The sequence below is a fragment of the Schistocerca americana genome, chromosome 1, assembly GCF_021461395.2.
Source record: "Schistocerca americana isolate TAMUIC-IGC-003095 chromosome 1, iqSchAmer2.1, whole genome shotgun sequence".
Lineage (NCBI taxonomy): Eukaryota > Metazoa > Arthropoda > Insecta > Orthoptera > Acrididae > Schistocerca > Schistocerca americana.
In genome coordinates, this window is record NC_060119.1 from 357,911,341 (window position 1) to 357,938,274 (window position 26,934).

At 38.3% G+C, this 26,934-nt stretch overlaps 1 protein-coding gene across 1 annotated transcript in view; it reads left to right on the plus strand.

Annotated features, from left to right (window-relative positions):
• The window catches only part of LOC124622658 (guanine nucleotide exchange factor DBS-like), a 199,165-nt gene that overhangs the window by 44,531 nt on the left and 127,700 nt on the right, over window positions 1-26,934 (plus strand). The window contains exons 6-8 of the mRNA XM_047148453.1: window positions 250-375; window positions 1,593-1,756; window positions 10,398-10,518. Coding sequence (XP_047004409.1) covers window positions 250-375; window positions 1,593-1,756; window positions 10,398-10,518 — 411 coding nt within the window. The remainder of the gene's footprint in view (window positions 1-249; window positions 376-1,592; window positions 1,757-10,397; window positions 10,519-26,934) is intronic.

Below are 26,934 nucleotides of genomic sequence, written 5' to 3' on the forward strand. Positions count from 1 at the left end.
AACGTGGCTTCAAATAATTTGTTATCATGTTTCCTTTTTTAAATTTTGTTGTTATTTCAGCTCCAGTTAATTTAATTCTGTACTATATAAGTAACCATCTGTCACTGTCAACTTGGTGACTAGTGGACCGTCCTCACAACGTATTCTATTTGGTGATTATTGATCTATACTGTTATAAATATTCATATTCCCTCATGGCATATCCTTCATTGTATTTTGATTTGATTTTTTTCTCTTATCTGTATGCAGGCTCTGGAAAAGTTCTCATGCAACACACAAGAAGTATCAGATGCTCTGGACAGCTTTACCCAGCGATTGCAAGACACTGAGTTCCCTAATGACGTCAGTGCAACACAACAGTTGCTTAAGACACAGGTGTGTGGGGGAAGTCTTTGAAATATTTACTTTAGAGATACAATTGAAATGTGGTGATATTTCAAATGCTAGAATCAAGAGCCATTTCTTCAATAGATGGGAAAAAAAGATACACTAGATTTTATTGTGCTGTCATTTGTGCTCACTCATATTTTGAAATTAATTCCATTTTAAATAAATTAATAGTTTTATATAAAACTGTATGTTGATAGCACTTGTTTGTGTCATTAAATTGATTAGAACTTTCTGAATTTTAAAAGGTTTTGAGGGCTAGAAGTAAAGAAATGGCAACTGACTTGCTTGAACAGTATGTTGCAAACAAAACAGAATAAGAAGAAAATCTTTTACATCTTTGCACTATGAGTTGTGATTAGGTAACTGATTTTCATGAATCTTGCCTCTGTCTCGTTCTCAGAATGCAAACATTTCTTTATGTTACTTGCTCAGACGTTATGTCAAAACACACATCATACATAATTTATTATTATTCTTGGATTGTTAATAAATGCAATGGATTGCACATTTCAAAATGCACTTCAATGCTTTCCAACAAGGCTTGTTTGATCTATCTTTGACCCTAAAAAATTACTTCTTTTATTTTCCAAACTGTAATGACACTCCACACATCACCTTCAGTTACTCATTTCTGAGGAAAAAGTTTTATTTAATCAGATGTGAGAGTGGTAAGGCTTATCCAGCAGTGGTAGTTTAACTTCATTTTTGGCCTACTGTTAGCAGTTACACTGCCCAACTTACAAAAATTGTGATTCTTTGATTAAATTTTGCTGGACTTTGGCTTATACAGATTTACATGTTCCAGATTCATCAGTGTGTTTTTCCGTTGTGCACAGTTGATATTCTTTCTAATTGGTGGTTGTGAAATTCACCTGCAGGGCTATATTGTCATTAAAAAGATCACAACTCCTGTCAATAGTGTTGTTGACAATGAATCAAATTCTAACTTTTAAAAGTACGCAACCACCCTCAGAAATAGATTTTTGTCAAGAATCTCCTATTTTTCTGAAGCTTTTCTTGGATTATCATTTTAACCAATTTACAGAATGGCTTGGAATTGCTAATAGAACAGCAAAACAGTTAATATCAAGAAATTGATTCCATTAATGTGGCTTTCTGTGTCAAAACTATGACTTTTCTCATATTTATTGTGAAAATGTCAGTGAGAGACACAACAACACTGTTTGTACTCATTGTTCCAGGGTACTGAATATGCAGAGCTGAAAGAAGAAATTCTCCAAGCAGCTCGACATGGTGAAGATTTACTAAACGATATCCGTCAGTCATCATCTGTTTGCAGAGAAGACCAACAAGAAATGTACAAAATGTGTCCCCATCGTTTAGGCAATGTTACTGCTGTAGAGAGGTGAGTGCCATGAAATAACATTTACTTGCCAGCTACAAGTTTTATGCTTATACTCAACTTCAAATTAACTATGTGAACTCAGTAATGACAGGAATAAATCTTGGAATGTAGAAATTTAATTTGAGATAGAGCTCACTTCAAGGAAACTACTAAATTTTTTTCTAAAGAGTATGTAATATCCCAGTTTGATAGGGGAAGAGTGTAAGGATCTGCTGTTCACTGTCGACATCTGGAAATGTGGGCACAGGTTGGCTTGGATAATTCCACAACACATTTTCATTTACTTTTATCAGCAAACTTAGGGATGAATATGGCATTTCTTCCAGGCATGTTACTGCATTCATCTCACTGAAGGACACAAAAAACAATCATAGTATTAGTCAGAAAGCATAAGCGTTTACAGAATAGGTGAACAGATGGGAGCCTGGACAAAGAAAAGACTTAATTATGAAATGTCTTCATTGCCAACACTGTTTCACAGAGAAGATAGAACTAACACTGCTGTTTCTCAGTCTGTGCGTAGCTCTACACACAGCTATACAGTTGAAGTGGCTTCATCAATGAGTGGTAGATTAGCTAACAGCCTCTATATCAGCTTTCAAGAGCCCAAGGCACTTTTGGCTCAAATGTTTCAAAGAAGCTTGGAGCAACGTATCCACAAGACATTCATGTGGAGGCAAGGAAAAGTAGAAAAATGACAAAATGACTTATGAAAAGTTTTCTAACTACAGTCCTTGGTGAACCTGTATGTGATGATGTGAAGATCCTGTTGTTGTGTGATACCCAGTCAAGCCATAAAGATTGTACTCTCGTAGATGAAACTGGGATGTTACATGGAAGATGTTACCACTAAATGCAACAAAATGTTACCGTCTTGTGATATGTATTTTTTCAGGAAGTATAAGATCTACATGAGAAGGGTCGTTGAGTTTGTAAGACTACAATGTGAAAAAAAAAAAAGAACAGAAGTAAAGTTACGCTATACAGTTAACTTCCTGCATCAAAGTAAAAGCATATGTTACAATATTTGTGGCAAAAAGTTGGTTGTGGCATTGACATAACAATATCATCTGCAAATGTAATTAGTATGGCATTTGGTAATGGACTGCTGGACTATGGAAGTGATGTTGAGTGAAAAAGTGGCTTTAGGAAGATGTGCCTATTGCTCTGCTCCACTTTGCATTGACCATCTCATTGTAATTCCACACCTGGACTTTGAAGACTGAGTAGCTGTGTAAGACTATTAAATCAGTAGAAAAAGTTGGTTTTTCAGGTAGTGTTTATTATTTTAAGCAGAGGGGAATAAGTCAAAACATGCCCTTCGTAGGAGAATGATTCTGTTAAAAATCCTGCTGAAATTATTCATGAAACAGCAACATAAAACATGCCTTTTATGAAAGCAAACAAAATCCTTTTGATTTGTTGCTTAAATTATTAATTCAAGTTACTCATGAACATGTAAATGAAAACAATAATACCTGATGTTAGACATATAAATACGAGACAGCAAAATTAAGTTATTTGGCAGCTAAATGCCCTGTGAAAATGCTCAATGCTGATGTTAGATTGTAATGTTACTCCCTAATCGAATTTTAATATATATGATGGCAAAGAAACAGCTGGTTTACTTTTGAAATTATACTGCCTGATTACATTACCTCTGTTTATGAATGCAACTGTTAAATATTTGAATCTAAAGAGATTATATAAAGTACTACAGTTCTGTATCGCAAACCCACTAATCAAAATATCACATTTGTAGCACATGTAAATGAAAACAATAATACCTGATGTTAGACATATAAATACGAGACAGCAAAATTAAGTTATTTGGCAGCTAAATGCCCTTTGAGATTTTTCATGAATAGGACACTCACAAGGGAACCTCCCCATCACACCCCCCTCAGATTTAGTTATAAGTTGGCACAGTGGATAGGCCTTGAAAAACTGAACACAGATCAATCGAGAAAACAGGAAGAAGTTGTGTGGGACTACGAAAAAAATAAGCAAAATATACAAACTGAGTAGTCCATGCGCAACATAGGCAACTTCAAGGACCATGTGAGCTGAGGAGCGCGGTGGTCCCGTGGTTAGCGTGAGTAACTGTGGAACGAGAGGTCCTAGGTTCAAGTCTTCCCTTGAGTGAAAAGTTTGCTTTCTTTATTTTCGCAAAGTTATGATCTGTCCGTTTGTTCATTGACGTCTCTGTTCACTGTAATAAGTTTAGTGTCTGTGTTTTGTGACAGCACCGCAAAACCGTGCGATTAGTAGACGAAAGGACGTGCCTCTCCAATGGGAACCGAAAACATTTGATCACAAGGTCATAGGTCAACCGATTCCTAAATAGGAAAACATGTCTGATATATTCTATACGACACTGGTGACGGCATATGCGTCATATGACAAGAATATGTTGTCGAGCTGAGGGGAGCTCAGATTGACCTCCTATTTCCAGATTTCCATAAAACATTTGACACCGGTCCTTACAATCGACTATTCCTGCCAGAATGGTCACCATTCGTGGTAACTGAAGAAAAGGTATCGAGTAAGACAGACGTTATATCTGGCATTCCACTTGTACACTTGGAGAATGGGTAAAAAGATTCTTCTACCTTGCCCGATTTAGGTTTTCTTTTGGATGTGATAATCACTCCCAAAAAAGTGGTGAAAACATAAGAATTTGTCACATAAACTTTAACAAATGAATGCAACAGTTTCACAGTCGCACAGTTTTCCCTATGCTCTGTCAAAACATACGTTTTTAACGTTTTCAAATTTTTCCGCATGTAGACCGTCAAATCCTGCATATGTCCAAGCAAATCTGAACATGTCCTGGAATTTTGGAGAGCGGAGTTGATTATGTGTGAGTGCCTGAACTTCGATAATTATCTGAAAATAAAAAATTAAACGTTTCACTCGAGGGAAGACTTGAACCAAGGACCTCTTGTTTCGCAGCTGCTCACGCTAACCACGGGACCACGGCGCTTTCGAGCTTACACTTTCCTTGACGTTGCCTATCATACGCATGGACTACTCAGTTTGTATATTTTGCTTATTTTTTTCATAGTTCCACACAGCTTCTTCCTGTTTTCTCGATTGATCTGTGTTTAGTTTTTCAAGGCCTATCCACTGTGCCAACTTATACCTAAATCTGAGGGGGGTGCGATGGGGAGGTTCCCTTGTCAGAATAATTCAGTCAGATAAAGTAAGGAACTTATAGTAGGCCAGATTCTGAAGATCTAAGACTGTATGCACACATTTAAACACAGATATCTATTGTTGGTTTAGACTTGATAAAGGAAAAGCTGATCTCTCTGTACAAAATTAAATGGGCTTTCTGCTTGTACAAAAGTTGAAGATAAGTAAACAGTTCCCATCTGCAGTTTGCTGCAGTTTCAATCAGTCCGCTGCATCTCATACTCAAGTTCAACTTGAACACCCATTGTTTCCAAATTACAGTTTTTCCATCCAGTTATTTCAGACTTTCCTTTTCACCATTGTAGGGTGAGCATATGTGTGTGATCTACTTAGCTCAGTGGCATCCCATCTGAGGCAATTTGTGAGCCACGATTCCATATTTGTGAACCATGATTCCATAGCAGCTTTCTCCAGGTTCATCTTCTTGTGAATTCTTTAGCTGCCTGCTGCTGATTGATTGGCCGACTGACTGACTGCATTCTGCTCATGCATGCCAAAACTTGCCATGCCACAGTATCTGTATCTTTCCTATCGTGTGAAAGAAGACCAATTTCAAAATCGGTTGCAATTTTCCCTTGGGGGTAAATTGCCTCATATGAAGATCACAGTAATTACATGTATAAGATAAAAGTCTAAATTTTATGTAAAGTTTATGTATGACTGTCACATTATAGAAACAACCCAAACAGTCATAATGAATAAAAACAGTAATGAATATGATATACAGTGTACATTAAAAAAACTTAAACATAACACCGATAACATGAATTAATAATGTAAGTGCTTGTGTGTGTTTCGGGTGGAGGGGTGCGCGCTTGTAAGAGTTGTTGTATCGGAAGTTAGACTCATTATCATTAGTGTTCAGCCAAAAGGCAGGTTTTCACATGGTAGTTCTTCAGGCTGTCCGGTCTTCTGCCATCCTCTTTAGGTCCGCATAATTTCCTCTTCCCTTTATGTTGTCTATCATCTTGTATCTCCTTTTTTCTCTCAGTCTTCTCCCTCCAAAGCATCTGCTAGAAAGCACTCCCTTCTCAGTGAATGTGCCAGCCAGTTCTTTTTACTTTCTTTTATAACCTTCAGCAGACATCTTCTCTCACCAATCCTTTCCATTACTCTTTCATTACTCACTCATTCCATCCAGCTTATCGTCTCCATTCTCCTCCACATGCACATCTCAAATGCTTCTAACTTTTTTTCTTCCTCTTTCATCTCAGTGTCCATGTTTCTGACTCATATAGTGCCACACTCCAGACAAAACATTTGCCAAGCCTTTTCCTTAGACCTTCATCTAATTTGCCACATAATGCCTGTTGAATGCCTTCTTTGCTATGGTAATTCGAGTTTTCACCTCCTGATGACAGCTCAAGTCTTCAGTTAGTGTGCTTCCCAAGATATTTAAATTTATTTTAAGACTACAATGTGACATGACTTAGTCAGACTGCCTGTTGGTGCACTAACATGACTGTACAGTTCGTGAAAAGTTTGTGCTGCCATACTTCATAACAATGCACTTTACAATATAAAAATTTTGCACAGTGATTATTTCTGGATGCATTAGTAAAGTGTAAAATTCTGTATGACACAACTCAAGTGCATTCTTGTGGCTGACATATGTATACAAGGGTGAGTCAAATGAAAACCTTAAATATTTTTTAAAATATTATTTATTGCGCAGAAGTGGTACAAATCTGTATCACTTTTGAACATAATCTCTCCCACGCTCAATGCAAGTCCTCCAGCACTTACAAAGTGCATAAATTCCTTTAGAAAAAATTATTTTGGTAGTCCGCACAACCACTCGTGCACCGCGTGGCGTACCTAACCAGAATGGAACTTCTTTCTTCCCATTGTGTCTTTGAGTGGTCCAAACATATGGAAATCACTTGGGGGCAAGGTCTGGTGAGTGTGGTGGATGAGGAAGACACTCAAAATGCAGGTCTGTGGTTATTGCAACTGTTGTATGGGCAGTGTGGGGCCTTGCATTGTCATGTTGCAAAAGGACACCTGCTGACAGCAATCCACATTACTTTGATTTGATTGCAGGCCGCAGATGATTTTTTAGGAGATCTGTGTATGATGCACTGGTGACAGTGGTCCCTCTAGGCATGTAATGCTCCAAAATGACACCTTTGTCATCACAAAAGAGAGTCAGCATAACCTACCCTGCTGATGGTTCTGTTCGAAACTTCTTTGGTTTTGGTGATGAGGAATGGCGCCATTCCTTGCTTGCTCTCTTCATATCCAGTTGGTGGGAGTGAACCCAGGTTTCGTCCCCAGTAACGATTCTTACAAGGAAGCCATCACCTTCTCGTTCAAAGTGCCGAAGAAGTTCTTCACAAGCATCAACACGTCGTTCTCTCATTTTTGGAGTCAGCTGCCATGGCACCCATCTTGCAAACAATTTGTGAAACTGGAGCAGATCAAGCACAATGCGGTGTGCTGACCCATGACTAATCCATAAACATGCTGCAGTGTCATTCAGTGCCACTTGGCAGTTTTCCTCCACTATGGCTTCAACTGCTGCCATGTTCTGTGGAGTCACAACTCATTGTGCCTGACCTGGACTAGGAGCATCTTCCACTGAAGTCACACCATTTGTGAACTTCCTGCTCCATTCATAGACTTGCTGCTGTGACAAACATGCATCAGCGTACTGAACCTTTATTCGTCGACGAATTTCAATAGGTTCACACCTTCACTACGCTAAAACCGAATAACAGAATGCTGTTCTTCCCTGGTGCAAGTCGCAAGTGGGGCGGTCATCTTTATACTGATACTGCGACGGTATGTGTGCATCTGCACTATGCTGCTACCTACAGACCATTCTGCCCGCTGTCTGTAGTAAGCTTACCAACTTACAGGATAACGGTGTGAAACTTCGATTTGTTATTACAAATTTAAGGTTTTCATTTGACTCGCCCTCATATATATATATTTCCATATCTGGTGTTTCCTCATGTAATACCTCCTATTTTCTGAAGTTCATTAGGTATTGAAAGTGATTGCAGAATGGAAGGAGACCAATCTGATTCTGCCGCTCAAGTGTACTTTAAACAATGCATCGTCATATTTGAGTGTGTTTGGCAGCATAATGGGCTCCGCCATATATACAAACAAAGCAGCTGCCTAGAGTGCCAGAACTGAGTGCCACTATATTTTGAATAGAAATCAAGAACAGTTTAAAAGATTGGATATTGTAGACTATTACCAAAAAATTACCACTTACATTACCCACCTATGCACATATTGTTATGATGTAGAGGTGTTGCTTAAGGGGGGAGGGGGAGAAGGGATATTAGACTGATGAGATAGGGTTAGGGGAGTCCAGTGCATCAAAATATGTAGATGCTGTCCTGCTTAGCTGACAAAAAATGTATAGATAATGGGATGTCACTGGTTGTATGGTATTTCTTGTAGATAGATGTTACTTAATCAGTCTCTTTCATTCTCAAAAACTTTGTGGTAAAATATGTTTAGCACTGTATCTTTCATGAAAATAATGCAAAGAATGCAATAGTCAGGACCGGTGATGGTCAAATTCAGAACATATTTTGTCTTAGGATTCCACTCCCTGTGATTGACCTGCTAATAAGGAATGGATGAAAGATAGATAGATAGATAGACATAAAGAAATAACAGTGAAGTTACATCTACAAGAGAAAGCAAATGCGTTTTGCAAGAACATGTGGAGTTGTGATTTGTGCTCTCTGTAGTCACCCCCTCCCCCTCCCCCCTTCCCCCATGCTTTGGATTGGTCAATGCTGGGGCTCCTCCTTCTATTACATTTCTACTGGGCTTTGTGTGGCCCTATAAGGATCTCACTGCTATTGCTGTTTGTGTTGTTTATCTTTGAAATCATACTGTGACTAATTTATACGGTACATAATGAGTTCCATTGCAGTAGGAGGTATAGACAAGAGAGTTTAGCATTTGGTCCTTTTGTGATTGTCTGATTTTTTTTTTTTTTTATTGGTCCAGTTTTTTTACACAGCACAAATTATACAAGTTATATTGGACAGGTCAAAATTAGGACACAGTATTTAGTATCAGCAAAACAGAATCATTTAGGTACACATTCCTATTATCTAAGTTTATCGATATATGTTTCAGTGACATTTAATTTTACATATTCATAAATTCTGTAACAGAATGAAAAGAATACTTTATTAGACATGTCTTTAGTTTCATTTTAAATATTGCGTGAGTAGCAATTTTTATTTGCTCTGTTATGTAGTTGTTTAGTATGACAACAACATTAACTATGCTCCTCTGACAGGGTGTTATTGTGGAAAATGTTTGGTGTATATTTGTTTGTTCTGCAGTAATTTGCCTGCTTTCAAGAGGTAATCCCTCATTAATAAGATAGTTTTACAAATGAATGAGTACAGGACATTCAGAATGCCAGGCTCAATAATGAAATTGACATTTCATCTATTTTTTTAAACCCACAAATTATTCTTGTACTTTTGCATCCCAAAAACATTTATGCTGTGAGTTGTGTCTATAGAAAATGAACCCATTCGGAGCAGTGACTGAAACTATGCATATTATGCATGCAGTACTGTTGTACTTGTAGAATTTAATGTTCTTATACTACAGCATACAGATTAGCATTTCTTTGACAATTTATGTACACATGTGTCCCATTTTTAGTCCTGCTGAATCCACAAACTGAAAAACACGTACATTTTGTAGAGGATCCTTTTTCAGTTTTGTTTAAATAGATATTTGGCTGGATAATGGAAATAAATTAAAACTGACACATACAATTTTTTCAGTATATGCAATGAATTTGATTTTGATGCAGTACTCTGAAAGTCTTTTCACTCAACTTTCTGCTGTTAACTGCAATGTTTCTGGGCTGGATTCAGTGAGTAATATGCTGGTGTCATCAGCAAATAGGATAGTGTTTTTAGGACTTTCACAGAATATTTTATTTTGCAGAAAAGTATGTTTAAACCTTTTACCAGCGCAAAATAATTTCATTCATACTTTTAGTTTGTAAATTCCTAGAGTTATATTTTGTATCAACAGTGAAAATAAAATTACATGGCTGTTTAGTTAACCTACTGTCCTATACTCAACAACAATTATGATGATGATGATGATGATGATGATGATGACGACGATGACGACAGTGATAGCAGCTTCTTATGCTGCCAAGTGAAAGTTCTTAAAGTGATAATTGAAATAATGTTCTAGTTGCTTAGGTTTCTTTACTAATAATTTGCTTGTATTTATGATGATTTCTCTATGTGGATTCTCACAAATACTTTTCTCTACGTATGTATGTGTACATTCAATACATAAATTTTTTTGTATGATATGGTTCTGTATGTCCAGTTTCATGTGTGTTTTGACAATGAATTTATGGCTGAAACTTCAGGGATAATATATAACTGGAATTTATAACAAAATAATAATAAAAAACCACTTCATCTAGGTTATTAGTCCAGCTTGAAGAAACAGAAAGAACATTTGATGATTTTTGGCAGAATCATTCTGCAAAACTTAGACAGTGTCTAGAACTGCGAAAATTTGAACAAGACTTTAAGGAGTTACAGGTAACTGTTCCACATAATGTTATTTTCTTTTTCCGTTGTTTTCATGAAAACAGTGCACTTATTTTCCTTTCAGATCTGCTAAGTTCAGGGTGTATACGGTTTGGGACATCCGGGAAAAAACCTGGGAATTTTTTCATCTAGGAGAAAACCAGGAAAACCTGGAAATTTTTTAGAATCCGGGAATTTTTCATTGTTTTAGACTTTAGTTACTTTTTTTGTAATTTTGACTGGTAAGATCTGATAAACAGCTAAATGAGTCAAAGGCTTTAGGACGAAGACTATGGAATACTTCATAACAATAAACTGCTGCCAGTGAGCGTAACGTCTCAGCTGTTTACATTAAGTTCGTTTGAGCAGTTTCCTGCAAGCGCACATGCATGCGCATTTGAGTTGCGTATGGGCAGTACCTTCTCCTGCATTCGGATAGTGTGGCTGTTACTGTATCAGCAGTAGCAACAAGCGGCCAGAAGCTACCCAGAATAAATTTTCTGTCATACCCAAGCTGCCAGATTGTATAGCAGTCTGAGTTGTAGTGGGGAGGAGGGTTAGTCTCCACATAAGATGTGTTTACATTTAGTGATTATGTTGTTTTCTCTTCGTTTACACTTCTCACATCAAATGGAAACAAAACGGATTTCTGTGGTTGGGAGGTATCAAGTGAATTAAAATAAATTCACATCATTGCAGAAGGCTAACATATGTTATTAGTTTCAGTTTTCTGATTTTATTTCCACGTTTTTGACAGTCATTCGCCTTGCAGAACAATGAAGTTATTTTTGTCGGTTTGCTAGTAAATGTGACTTTCAGTAATCTTTTCACCAAAGACAGTCAGTTTATTAGAAACTAAATGTTTTGTTCTGCACTATTGGCTGGTTTCGGCTGTTCACTGAATTTCAAGTGTACATTTTCATCTTCTGGCACGTTTGGCATTATGCCATAATAAAGAACCAGACATAAGATAATACACTCCTGATACTCCAACAAAATTTGAATCTAGAAAACTGCACTGAAATCTTGATATCAGATTGGGGCAACTTAATTGTGAATCTGGACATATGAATGAGCACTTTAAGCCAAATTATGAATTTTAGTATGGTGTACGAAATTCCACTGCTCTTGGAGTATCCTATTTCTTTTATGGTGTCTTGTAAGATCTCTTAATACTATATTTGTATGAACATATATGGGCTTCCTACGTCATTGTAGCTGCCCACACCCAGTAACGCCTGTTTTCTGGCACTCCCTGGCAACTGTTGAAACGAAGCTATTTCTAACAGGTTGCGAAGAAAATATTGTGAATGATGCTTTGAAAAGTGATAGTTTCAAAGTAAATTTCCTTTTACACTAGATGAATTATGTTACATGTGTGAATGTGCAACGAATTTCCAAAATCAGTGTGTGTTTGACTCTCATTTAAAACTTAATACATTGAGAACTTGCCACCTAGAAGAATTTCAGGCCCAGAAGACCAGACATTAATGTCATTATTTTAAATTTTACTGGCACATTTGTGTGATGTATCTTCAAGTGTAACACACGCAAAAAAGACCAATATTACATGTGAAAGTTTAACTTTTCTTGTAGCTTATTACTCTTCAAGACCAATATTATATGTGAAAGCTTAGCTTTTCTTGCAGCTACACTATGTACATTAATTCAAACTATTAATTTTTCCTATTTGTGTGTTCACACTGCTTAACAGTGATGTTGCTATTGGCTGACTACATCATGTGTCCTATACTTTGAAAATCTGCTGTCACAGACTGGTGATATCACGTGACATGAACTATGACTAGCTTACAAAAGGGCATTTCAATCTCAGTTTCAGTGCTTTGGAAATTAACATACTGTTTCGAATCTATACTTTTGTAATACGAATACAAAAATATGCAGTGTGTCATAATATGATTTTTTTTTTTTTTTTTTTTGCCAAGTTTTTTCATTCTCCGAAGTTCCTCGCTGGTGTATAAAACCATTCAAAGGATTGATATTTTTACAGCTCCAAGGGAAAGTATAATGTCACTTATCATGGAAAAAGTGTAATTTTCACCTTGGACGAAGTGTTTTTTCATGTGGGAGAAAGTATGTTTTTAACTGGGAAATCCAGGAAAAATCTGGGATTTTTTTTTTCTAGTCCACGTATACACCCTGTAAGTTATATTAAAGCTCCATCTCCAGTAATACAAAGTAATCCATAGTATATTATCATGTCGCAAGACTCTCTCCTCTTTATACTGTTTTTAGCATGATTGAATTTCACCTGTCATTTTTTGCAACAAAGAATCACAGTAAAAAGACCAATTTTGTATCTATTCTTTCAAAATTGTAGGTACTTAACAGCACAAAAGTTGCAAAAGTGCCAGGTTTTTGAAAATACATTATTTTAAAACATCAAGACTGATAGGCAGGCATGTTTACAATTTTTTGATGTCAACATTTGATTGTAAAAGTCAAAACATTAGTCCTGAGAGAAAAACCAACATTAGAATTTAGGAAAAGTCGAAGTTCCACAAACCTGTCATAAATGTTTATGTGTCACTTACTTTCCAAAGATGTCTGAGAAAAAAATTTGTTTGCAATCTTGGCTAAGTAGAGTGTCATCACCGTCAAATCCTTAAGGAACAACACTGTATATTAACAAGAAATCATAGACCTATTCTTTTGATCAAGCTGTTTGTCATGGGAAAGAGACAGAGGAATATAGTCTCTTAATTCTTATTCTGTAGACAGTAGCTACCACCTCAAATGATAAGTTTTCTGTTGTTTGTTATTGCTGTATTCAACATTTAGAAAGTATTCCATTTCTCTCTCAGCAAGCTACTGCCTCATCCCACATGCAACTTCTGTGATGCAAGTGTACCCCTCTATGAAGGGCTAAAGTAGTAACAAGACAACTGACAGCATTGAAACATGTCTGATCTAATCAGTGTGGAGACACATATAAAGTACCTCAGGTCAGTTGATATACCACAAGTGTTACTCTTATGAAACTGAGATGATGTCTGTAGAATTCTTTAAAAAATACCCGGTATGATTTATACCATTCACAGATGTTTGAAGATACAGCTGTTTATACTTACTAGCAATTTAATTGCCCCATAATGTGTACATTGCCTTTTGCCCTAATGACTGTGCCAGTGTGCTACTGTGTGGATTCATTCAAGGGAGGGTCCAGTGATGGTGAGGTAGAGGGTGGTCATAGAGCTCTCAATTGCTGCCCACAACACATTTCATTAGAAACATTTTTATTTTTAGATATATCAGTTTCCAAATTTCACAGATAAGTCGTGGAGAGTAAAGTAGCATGAAAACTAAGCATCTTGAAAATAGTGAGAAATTCTGTAAAATGCAAGCTACATTTAACATGGCAATTTGCAATCAGTTGTATGAGGGGCTGCCCACATGGATGTGCTTACAACGTGACCAGTAACATTCTAGCAAGGCAAAGTTGCACATTTCCAGGCCTTAAGTGTACCTGCTACCAACAGCAAATACGACACGGATCATAAATCCACAGGTAGAACCAACTAGCTACAGCAAGTGGAGTAAGGGAAAGACATCCTGCTAAGGGAGGCAAAGAGAGAGAGAAAAGTAAGATAAATACTGAATTCCCAACATAAGTGCAAATGACTGAAAGAAACAGCTTTCCCTTCACAAGGTTTATAATTTAAAACAGCAATCATCCACAAATATGGTATGAGCAAGTTTGATTTAAATAACCTTTTATTGATTTTGTGTTTATTATGAATGCATCATCAGAAAGCTCTTACAGATTTTCTTGTTTTCCTGGTGGGGCCTTGCTTTACAGTTATAGATTTTGTACAGTGGTTTACATTTGTGTGTGATAATTTCATTTGGGGTTTGCACTACATATTTTAAAATTTCTGCATTTTGGCGCATGTACTATGTGAATGCCGATAATTTTTGTGGGAACTGTTTGAATACACACCTTTCTATGTTTTATACCAGCACACATGCTCAGCATTTACAGAATACGGCCCAGATTCACTTGAATAACAAAAATATTAGTTTAGCAGAAGCACTGAGTCATCATCAGATGCACACTAAAGAGAAAGGAAACCTGGTAGCAGGGCCACATGTGAAAGCAGCCATGTGGTGTGGGAACCATACCGCGATCACTGCACAGCTTTTCATATCGATATGACAATCAACCAGCTGCCCACCAGAATGAATGGCCACTGTCAAACTGTGGCCAAAAACAAAGTTGAGCACTCAGAGATACAACTTGCATCTGAGCACACATGCTAGATTGCCATAGTTGCTTCACAATTGGAGCCATCTGGATCCACCCCTCCACCACCAGCTTTTCTGAGCTACTTAGACGGGAGTTCTCCTGACCTCTATATCCATTAACCCACTGTCCGCATATCCTATACCCAACAGTTTCCCCCTCCTCTGGTCAGTCACGCCTCCCAAACCATGTATCCATATCACCTCCATTGTGTGCTGTACCCCACCAGCTTCAGTAACTGTTCATCACAAGCTTAGTCCATGTACTTTTCACCCCTCCCTTCATTGCTAACCAGCAAACCTGCTGCCTCCTCCCCAAATCACTAGCTACCCACTACCAACCCCTCTTTCTACCTCTTGCATCTCTCTAGCCACCCCACCAGACACAACCCCTAGTCCACCTGCCGAAATGCAATACTGGCATTCTCTGTCCAGCTCGCACAATGTAGCAGTTCAGGTGTGTGTGTGTGTGTGTGTGTGTGTGTGTGTGTGTGTGTGTGTGTGTGTGTGTTTACTTTCACTCTACAAAGGGTATTTGTTCCAAAAGCTTAGGAAGTTTTCTTTCTCTTTTGTGTTTGTGTCTGCCTGTCAACAACTCAGTGATACTGGTATTTGCTGAGTGGTCTCCTTTACTCCAAAATTATTTACATTCTGGCATAATTTCCAACAAAAATATTGGTTTCAAAGATATACACCTCTGCACAAACCTATAATGATTACAAAATGAGGCCCCAGCAGAAAAGCAAGAACTGCATCTAGAGATGCAGTTGTAATAAATCCAAAACCAGCAGTGGTGTTATTTAAATAAACTTTCTTAAACCATACTTGGAGCTTGTTGCTGTTTTAAACCTCATAATTGCCACAGTTCTCATAATGTCTACTTTCAGTGATGCAGCATTAAGCATTTACTTCATTTCCATGCTCACATAACCAAAGTTTTAAAACCTGTGCTAAGTGAAATACTCATAATGAGCACTGCACACTTTGATTTTATATCATATAAAAATAATGAGAATTTGGTACTATGATGGTTCTTAAATTAGTTTCATGGCACACATTCTCAAATTTTTGGACAAATGCTGTATGTCACTAAATTGTAATTCATTAGATGTTAGATCAAATTGCTGTACTTAATAATGATGTTAACAGATTATTGTTTTTATTATTATGACATTGAAACATTTTATACTTATTGTCACTAAAATCATAGGCATCTGTGGCACGTTAATAGTGTGGTACTGTAAAAAACTGAGACATGAACAGTCTTCCCCCCTCCCTTTTTCAGAATTGAACCTGGGTCTGCACCTAATTTCACTTGACACCAAAAGCATTGCAGAACTTTCGTGAACCATGATCTCTCATATGCTGCCTACAATTCATTGATATTATAAAAGCTGTATGAAAGCAATTCAGTCAACATACAACTTTGACACAGAATTTACAGACCGTGAATGTTACATTAGTTACCGATGGAAACATCCAGATACAAGTAATATACACCATTTAGTTATCTTCCATAACCTCCACACCCTGTTTCCCTTTGGGGATATGACCAACAGGTCAGGATTGGTGAGGTATCTTCCATCAGCAGTGACAACGATGGCTGTATTTGGGACTCCTCATCTGCCTCCTTTCAGTTCCTGTACTCCTGATGCAGCTGGGGTCTAGAGGTAACGACTTTGACTAGTAAACAAAATGTCCTTAGTCCTGGATTTGAACCCTGCTGCTGCTTAAATTTTTAATGAAAATCATCAGCAATGGTGGTTGAAGACTTCCAGCATAGAAGTCACCCTCACTCTGCTAACAGCCTTGTCAAAGAAGGCAGAAGAGCTGCCAAAGGTTCAGGGCACTCTCTTGCTCTTGGGGTTTGAAACTGCCCATAAAAGGTGGAAGAATTAGCAATGATCACTGGCATGAGGATGCAGAAGGCGATGGAAACCATTGCATTAAAGACACATAATTTATGTCCACAGGAAATGTGGTCTGTAATTAAAAAAGTGTCATGATGATCTCTCCACTGGCAAAAGATTCTGGACAGCATGGATTTTCAGGAGGAGACTGCCAGTGGCAGGTGACCATGAGGGGAAGATTAAATAACCAAGGAAACAATAATGTTCTACAAGTCAGGGCATAGAATGTCAGAAGTTTGAATGTGGAAACTGCAGAAATGTAGAAAATCTGAAAAGGAAAATGCTAAGATTCAGTCTAGATATAGTGACAGTGAATTGAAGTGAAATGGAGAGAAGAAAAGGATTCCTGGTCAGATGAGTGTAGGTATAATATCAACAGTAGCAGGAGTACGATCCCTTATGAATGAATGGGAAGGTGGACCAGAGAGTGAGTTACTGTGAACAGTTCAGTGATAGGGTTGCTCTCATCAGAGCTGTCAGCAAACCAACACCGAAAATAGTAGTTCAGGTATACATGCTGATGTCGCAAGCAGAAGATGAAGAGAGAAAGTATTTGAAGATATTGAATGGGTAAATCAGTAAATAAAGGGAGATGAAAATCAAATGGTCATTGGGATTGAAATTTGTTTGTAGGGGGAGTAGTAGCAGAAATGGTTATAGGATAATGTGGGCTTTGTAGATAAGAAACACAATTGAGTTCTGCAATAAGTTTCAGCTAGTGATAACAAATATTCTGTTCAAGATCACAAGAGAGGAAGAGGTATATGTAGAAAAGTCTGGGAGATGGGGGAAGATTACAGTCAGTTTACGTCATGGTCAAGCAGAGATTCTGAAGTTGGATATTAGATTGTAAGATGTATCGAGCAGCAGATATAGATGCAGATCACAATTTGGTAATGATGAAGAACAAGCTGAAGTTTAAAGAGACTAATTGGGAAGAATCATTGTGCAGGGAAGTGGAATACACATATACTAAGGAATGAAGTGATAAGCTTGAAGTTCTCTGGGGCTATAGATGCTGCGTTAATGAATAACTCTGTAGGCAGTTCAATTGAAGAGGAATGGACATCTCTAAAAAGGGCATTCACAGAAGCTGGGAAGAAAAACTTAGGTACCAGTAAGATAACAGCGAAGAAACCATGAGTAACAGAAGAAATACTTCAGTTGATCAACGAAAGAAGGCAATACAAAAATGTTCAGGGAAATTCGGGAATACAGAAATACAGTCACTTACGAATGAAATAAATAGTAAATGTAGGGAAGCTAAAGTGAAATGGCTGCATGAAAAATGTGCAGAAATCGAAAAAGAAATAATTGTTGGAAGGTCTGTGTCAACATATAGAAAAAGTCAAAGCCTATGGTGAAATTAAAAACAATGGCAGTAACATTAAAAATGCAATGGGAATTCCACTGTTAAATGCAGAGGAGAGAACCGATAGATGGAAAGCGTACATTGAAGGCTTCTATGAGGGGGAGGATTTATCCAATGACATGATAAAAGAGGAAACTGGATAATAGGGAAGAGAAAGGGTTTCCAGTTTTAAAATCAGAATTTAAAAGAGCTTCGGAAGACTGGAGATCAATTAAGGCGGACAGGATAGGCAACATTCCGTCAGAATTTCTAAAATCACTGGGAGAAGTGGCAACAAAATGATTATTCACATTAGTCTGTAGAATGTATGAGTGTGGCAATATACCATGACTCAGAAAAACACCATCCACACAGTTCTGAAAAGTGCAAGAGCTGACAAATACAAGAACTATTGCACAATCAGCTTAACAGATCTTGCATTCAAGTTGCTGACAAGAATAATACACAGAAGAATGGAAAAGAAAATTGAGAATTTGTTAGGTGACAACTAGTTTGGCTTTAGGAAAGGTAAAAGCATGTAAAAGCAGTTCTGACTTTGCAATTGATAATGGAAAGTAGATTGAAAAAACCAAGACAAGTTCACAGGATTTGTCATCCTGGGAAAAGCATTCAACAGTGTAAAATGTTTGTTTGAAATTCTGAGAAAAATATTGTTGAGCTATAGGGAAAGATGGGTAATTTACAATATGTGCAAGAACCAAAAGGGAAAAGTAAAACTGGAAGACCAAGAATAAAGTGTTTGTATTGGAAAGGGTGTAAGACAGGGATGTAGCCTTTCGCCAGTACTGTTCAACCTGTACATCGAAGAAGCAATGACTGAAATAGAAGGAAGGTTCAAGAGTGGAATTAAAATCCAAGGTGAAATGATGTCGATGATAAGATTTGATGACATTGCTGTTCTCAGTGAATGTGAAAAAGAATTACAGGATCTGTTGAATGGAATGAACAGTCTAATTAGTACAGAACATCTGTTGAGAGTAAATCGAAGAGTAGGAAAACTGGAACAGAAAAGAACTGAAGCACTTGAGATGTAGTTCTACAGATGTTGAAAATTAGATTGACTGATAAGGTAAGGAATGAAGAGATTCTGTACAGAATTTTGAGAAAATTACCACATGGTAAGTACTGACAAGATGAAGGGACTGGATGATAGGAGAGCTGAAGACAGAGGTTGGAATACAGCCAGCAAATAGTTGAGGACGTAGGTTGCATGTGCTGCTCTGAGATGCAAAGGTGGCACAGAAGATGAATTTGTGGCAGTCCACATCAAACGAGTCAGAAGACTGATGAATCAAAGACTCTTGCCTTCTTCCACATTTTGCGAGAACTTATTGCAGAAAGATGTCACCAACTGTGATCCTCACCAATATTCCTTTGGGCATTTCCCATGGTGGAAATTGCACAAGGCCAAGAGGTACTCTTTGCTCCAGCACTTTCAGAAGTCTTCTTCTACTTTCTGATTGAGTCTGAATTCTCTCACCATATCTGTTACAATTGGTATCTCAGTCCTATTTGACAATGTTTTATCTTCCCACAAGGAAGTGTGCTGAGGAGAGCACTTGTGGTACATTTTGGGTTATTGGCTCCACTTTGAAGGTGGCTTCAATATTCACAAGCTCAGCTACAGCCCTTCTCGTCCATGCTGGGCCATCCAAGTACCTTTCAGACAGCTTTTGGTTGAACCAGTCATTCTCCCCTGACATACTCGTCACCAGATGATACGCACAGCTACACTGGAGAGCCAAAGAAATGGTACACATGCCTAATATCGTGAAGGGCCCCCTCTAGCATGCAGAAGTGCCGCAACGCGATGTGGCATTGTCTCGACTATTGTCTTAAGTACTGGTGGAGGGAATTGACATCATGAATCCTGTAGGGCTGTCAATAAATCCGTAAGAATATGAGGGGGTGGAAGATCTCTTCTGAAGAGCATGTTGCAAGGCATCCCAGTTATGCTCAATAATGTTCGTGTCTGGGGAGTTTGGTGACCAACAGAAGTGTTTAAGCTCAGAAAAGTGTTCCTGGAATCACTCTGTAGCAATTTTGGACATGTGGGGTGTTGCATTGTCCTGCTGGAATTGCCCAAGTCCGTTGGAATGCACAATGGACATGAATGGATGCAAGTAATCAGACAGGATGCTTAAGTGTGTGTTACCTGTCAGAGTCATATCTAGACGTATCGGGTCCCATATCACTCCAACTGCACATGCCCCACACTATTACAGACCCTCCATCAGCTTGAACAGACCCCTGCTGACATGCAGTGTCCATGGACTCATGAGGTTGTCTCCATAACCGTACATGTCCATCTGCTTGATACAATTTGAAACGAGACTTGTCTGATCTGGCAACATGTTTTCAGTCATCAGTAGTCCCATGTTGGTGTTGACAGGCCCAGGAGGGACATAAAGCTTTGTGTTGTGCTGCCATCAAGGGTCCATAAGCGGGCCTTCGGTTCCAAAAGCCCATATCGATGATGTTTCGTTGAATGGTTTGCACACTGTCTCTTAGTTGATGGCCCAGCATTGAAATCTGCAACAGTTTGTGGAAGGGTTGCACTTCAGCCACGTTGAATGATTCTCTTCAGTCATTGTTGGTCGCATTCTTGCTGTATTCTGCCTGTTTACATATCTCTCTATTTGAATACACATGGCTATACCAGTTTCTTTCGTGCTTCAGTGTATAAATTTCATTATGCTTTATTGTGCGAAATATTGGTGAGTTTTACTAGCAGAGATGGCCACCCATAATTCCATTATCTATTTCTTGGTTGCATGGAATGCTTGGACATTGTCACTGTGGATGATGTGTGGAATATCACGTCTGTCAATAAATCTTTATAGTGCTCACAAAAATCAACCCATTGTTGCATTGTGAACTAGCTCTAGGTGAATGGCTCTAATTGCAGCACAGGAACATAACAATATAGCATTTAGTTGTGTTACTTTCTATGTTGGTGTATTACGGTCCTAGAAAATAAACACCAGTGATCTGGATGGATCTGCGCAGTCAGTGGAACTTTTGTTTCATGACTAACAAAGCAACACATTGTTTTATGTGGGAAGCCTGATAAATAACTTATGTGTTGCATTGGGCCTGTAGTATCCAGGAGGAACAACGAAACCCTGAATGCACAATTCAGACTCCAAGGTGATGGAAACAGATATGAGTATGTGTAGTTAAAAGCCTCATGAAATGATAGTTTCTGTCCAGGATAGGTGGATGTCATTCTTCAATGGTTAATTTGGCATAATGCAGATGACCACCTAAATGCAAAAGTCTTTATCCAAAAAAGGACTGAGAGACTTTATTCTTAATCCAGTGAGTAGGTGCATGTTTTCCTTCAAAGTCTGATTACATAAAAGAGAAAAACCATTGCTCTTTTACACCCGTTATCCAATAATGTCAAGTTGCTGCCATTTCTTCTACTGTAAATTCACCATGCAAATTCAAATTTCTTTTTCAGTCAAAGAAATTGGGCAACGACTCACAGCAGATTCCAGGAGGAACTAAATCTTTCAGTGTATATCAGTGGCTGAGTAAGGAGGACCTCTGGATCTGAGAGTGAGTTTTTAGTTCCTGGCAAAGAAACAGGTGTGCTATACTTGGATATTCATTTAACCAGTGACAGGGCTGTTGTTTAAGACAAGGCTTCCCCATACACCATGTCTCCATTCTATGTAAGGTTTGAGACATTTTTCCTTCTGACAAATTATCTCTGGGATTGTGTCTACCTCAACACAGTCTCCAATGGGATGGTGAAGTGTACTTGTGAATTTCTATTATGCAGTTGCATACAAAAATTTTCCAAGTATTGGGACTGTCTCGCAACCAAGCAATCAACACCATGGAATCGGTCAAAAGAGTTGCCCTACATATGTGTATGTTGGCAGCCTTGCTAGTAATGTTGAAGTCTCAACTCCATTATTGTTGCCAGCAGTTCATCATGGCAGCTAGTCGGCTTTTGCTGTATATCAACTGAATATGAGACTCACTATTTACAGCGCACCCGACATACAAGACCACACTATGTGTGCTCAGAAGCATCACAGAAAATGGGGTGCAAATGCTTTGCTCTTCAGAAATTTTGAGCCATCTTGGTTTATAAATATGTGATAGGCTTGAAAAGACTGACATCTAAGTGTGCCACTGGGTGACGTGGTGCTAAGGGAGAATTTCATCCCACCCTAGTGTAAGTAGCAAAGTTCCTTGAACCAAAATTTTCTCTGTTAAAGATACTGGTATTTCTAAGCCCAAGGGGTCATAAAAGCTAGCAGTTGTTTGTAACAGCTTTAATTTGACTACTGTGGGGGATTTTATTGATGACTTCATGCTGATCCACAAAAAATGTATTATCTACTGTATTCCACTAAACTCCCAACCCGTGTGAAGGTATTGTGATCTCTTGTACTTCTGACTTCCATATTCTGACAAGCTGCTGAGGCTTCAGCACCCATTTTAACGTAGCCAGCTGGATCTGACTCACAGGTGAGGTCAGTTAATAGTAAAGGGTTATTTCTGTATTTTTGCCTGCAGTGCCTGGTGCAAAATCATCCATGTAAGTGCTATGGCCTAATAAGGTGATGGGAAAAGGTACATTGACTGCCAATTCTCTAAGTGCTGCTGAAAGGAAGAATGGACTAAATTTAAGCCCAAAGAAAAATCATTTGAATTAGTAATTAGTTCTTCACACGCTTGAGTGCTTCATTTGCTCCATGATGATGATCTCTGTACCAGAAAAATTTCATCATGTGTCTGTCATCTGGATGGAGAATAACTACAAAACGCCTGGATAATATCTATAATGGCAAAATGTTGCTTTCGAAGATATACAGGAACTGCAGTTATGTCAGAAAGAAGGTTAGGCCCTTTTCCCAAGTCTTCTGTTAGTGAGGGAGAGTCTATTTCATGCCAAGATGCTTACAATATGACTTGCCACTTTGTGCTTTCATATCTCTTACTCATCAGTATTTGATGAAGTAAATAAAAGATGTTCACTGAATTTTGGGTGAGAAGGTAGACTGACACAGCCATTTTGGGTGTAATTTGGCCTCTGTGTCTCATAGGAGGCATTGAGGTGGTAGATGAGTGTGCTAGAAGTTGTCATAATGATGTTTGATTTAAAGGTTGTAATGCTCCAATAATAATTCATTTCCAAATGCCTCTACAAAATTAAGAATGATTTTTAAGCATTACGGATGTTATTTGAAAGAACAGCTGCTTATTTTTGTGGGAGACAACTGCTCTTCACTTATTTTTGATTGAACAGGAAGCATAAAATTCCTCGGGAAGTACTGAATCTTTTGCACCCGTTGATCGGTCATGATCATTTCATATTCCTGTTGTCTTGAAATTCTAGGAGCTACAGACTGCATTTCCCGATGATTGATTGATTGATTGATTGATTGATTGATTGATTGATTGATTGATTGATTGATTGATTGAATGGCATGTTGATGAGGTTAATGATGTCATACTTTATGGAAACTGTTGGGTGGTTTATACTAAGGATCCAGCTGAAGTTTGAAGGTAGTAAATCCAGTGATGGGAAGGTGCATTTGGGCTTAGTGTCTTCAACAATTTTCCAGTGGTGATATCATTGTATCTTTCTGCTGGACTTTCTTTACCTTCTTGCAATCTTGAACTCAGTGACCACATTGATCATGAAGTACACAGTAGGTTTCTGCCTGCCGTATGGACCTTTGTGCTGTTTGTTCTAACATAGATTGAATGTTGAGGGCTATTGTAGATGGTACAATCTTTATTGGTCTGCAAGTTTCCCTACCAATCTTTTGTACCCTCAGGGCCCCAGCTACATTCCTAACAAGAATTCTATCAGTTTGAAGGCTTTCGTTTCCAACACCGTATCCTCTTCGTATGAATTATCCAATGTCGACAAACATTTTCTGGAAAAGCACAAAGTATCTTTGGAACTAAGAGTCAACCATATGTCTCTACATTTTCTGCCAGTGGCTGCAGAGCGTGAATGCAATTGTTGCATTCAGTAAATGTTAAGTCAAGAGATTACGGGTAACTGTATGTTATACGTGTGACGTCTTCAGGGTAATGAAGGTGCACTTGGATGATTCAAACACTACAATATGCTTGTAAAATTTCATTCATTTGTTCTTAAGCATGTGCTGCAGCTACTCAAGCACGACTCATGCCCCGTCCTCACGCCCACAAAAGGCAAAGGTCCTGAGTTCGAGTCTTGGTCCATCACACAGTTTTAATCTGCCAGGAAGTTTCGTATCAGCGTACACTCCACTGCAGAGTGAAAATATTCTGAAAGCATTTAGTGTTGGAATACTGCATTCCTTGCACACATTTCAACTTACAGAGACTGTGGTTGTTTCAATATCTTTGGTCACATTTAATTTTAGTTATAGCATCACTAAAAGGTGTGAGCACTTGATAAACCTTCATTTCAACTTCCTTATTAGAGTCTGCTATGTACACATTTCGTAAAATGTATTTATTTTTCAACATAATCTCCCTTCAGCTCCATACACGTTTGATAAGTTTGATACCCTTTTTATAATGAGAACTGTCTAACGCCTCAAAATATCCATTAACTGCCAACATCACATCTTCATTTGTTGAAAATCTTCAACCACCGAGCCATTTCTTCAAGTTTGGGGACAGAAAATAATCCGAGGGGGTAAATCTGGTGAATTGGGTGCATGAGGTAGCAATTCAAACTTTAATTCATTAATTTTGGCCATTGCAATAACAGATTGTGAGGTCTCTAAGAAACAACAGTTTCTTCTTGGCCAAATGCAGCCATTTTTGCTTGATTTCTTCACCCAAACGTTGCTGTAAGTTCACATAATACTTGCCAGTGATGGTTTTTCATTTTTCCAGAGAGTCAATGAAAAGTATCCCATGCTCATCCCAAAACACCGACGCCATGACCTTGTCTGAAGATGAAATTTTCTTTGCTTTCTTTGAAGTCAGCTCTCCAATTTGTGTCCATTGTTTTGATTGTTCTTTTGTCTCAGGAGTGAAGTGAGTGACACATGTTTCATCCGTGGTTATGAAAGGTGCAAAAAATCAGCTTTGCTGCTGCAAAACTTTGCTAAACACTCAATTGAAACATCTTCACGACACTGTTTTTGCTGAAGTGTGAACAAACCTTGCACACAGTTTTCTCATGTCCAAATTTTCAGATAATATGTGATGTATTGCACTTTGTGAAATGACTACTATGTCTACTAGCTCGCGCACTTTCAGTCGACAATCATCCAGTACCGCTTTGTGAAATTTCTTCACCATTTCATGAGTTGTCACCTCATTTGGTCGACTACTGCGATGTTTGTCCTGGCAGCTCGTTTGGCCTCATTTACACTTAGCTACCCAATATTTTACTGTTGTCCTTGCAGACTCTCCCAAAGGAAAATCTAGCTCAGCTTTAATATTGGCTGCACCGAGGCCTTTAAAAAAAATTGTATCACATAACGATGACCAATTTTCTCCATTTTCACAAGTTCACTCACAATGTTCACTATTGATGGCTGCCAAACAAATACTAAACAATGTGGCGTCTTCAAACTTGAAACATACGCTTCATAAATTGTGCACTTTTTAATCAAGAGATATTTTTCAACAACGACTGCCATCTCTCGGTCAGGCCGGCTACTAATGGGACCACCCTCATACATTACAATAATGAATGGAGCCAAACTGAAATGACTGAGCTGAGAGTGTGGTTAGTTCACTATGCATGAAGAAATTTCATCATTTAGTGACTAAATCGATGAGTAATGCCTCATGAGTTATCAAAGACATCCCAGAGATTGTGAACATACCCATTCCTAGCATTTTCTTGTATTTTGGCTCCAGAAAATATGTAGGAGAAAGTAGAAAGTGATTTAATATCCACCAACAACCCACACCTTTTTTTTTTTACATTGAACTTGTAGATCGTTACAGAACTCCTTTAGTTACAAGTACAGAGACCAGAGACACACAGACAAATCAGACATGCTGTTTAGTGACCCCCACAAGCTAGGTCGAAAAGTGCAAATTTCACCCAGTGGCATCCCAGAGGTGCTCAGTAGGATTAAAGTCGAGTGACCTGGCAGACAAAGCAAAAGACATTCACAACTTTTGGAGTACTGCACAAACAAACAGTTGTACATGATTGACAAGTAGGTTCCTATATTATTCTGTACTGAGAGATGGTGACCAATATTTCTGGCCCTGTATCCTCCTCTGCAAACATCACCACATGAGAATACACCCATTGCCTGCCATCGCAACAGTCCCCTACTGCCATGTGGGATGCATATCATTATGTTGCTTTTGATGTACTTGTATCCTGGCATTTACATGTACCAATGTGTAAGATGAGCTTATTTACCAAAGCTCATCGATCAAGGCAACTTATTCCTCACAGTGGGGGTCAAATCGTGGTGGGTTTTATGCCCATTCTAATCTCTGTGCTCTGTGGTGTATGGAGAGTAAGGTACATCTATAGAGTCATGGGTTGTGTGACACTCAAGTGTGGGATTCTGATTGGTATGGCCATTCACTGTTTATTGTTGTCCAACACTGAAATGATGTGTGAATAACTGCACTTTGGCCTGTCTATTCAGTTACAATCACAGTTTTCCTAATCCCTCTCAAGAGGATGCCCATTGCAGTTCAGTGTGGTGGTGACAGTTTCTTTCTAATAGAAGTACACGTGGTGCACCTGTGATACATGGACTTGTGGAAAGATCAGTGCTGGTCAGCTTTAGAGATGGAATGTTCAATGCATTGCTCTCTCATGATCTGACTATGACCAAATGCTCTGGTACCATGTGTTATACGCGAGCTGTGCTCAACCATTATACTGATGGCTAATATTCTTATGCATTATCACCTTCAAAAATAAACCCA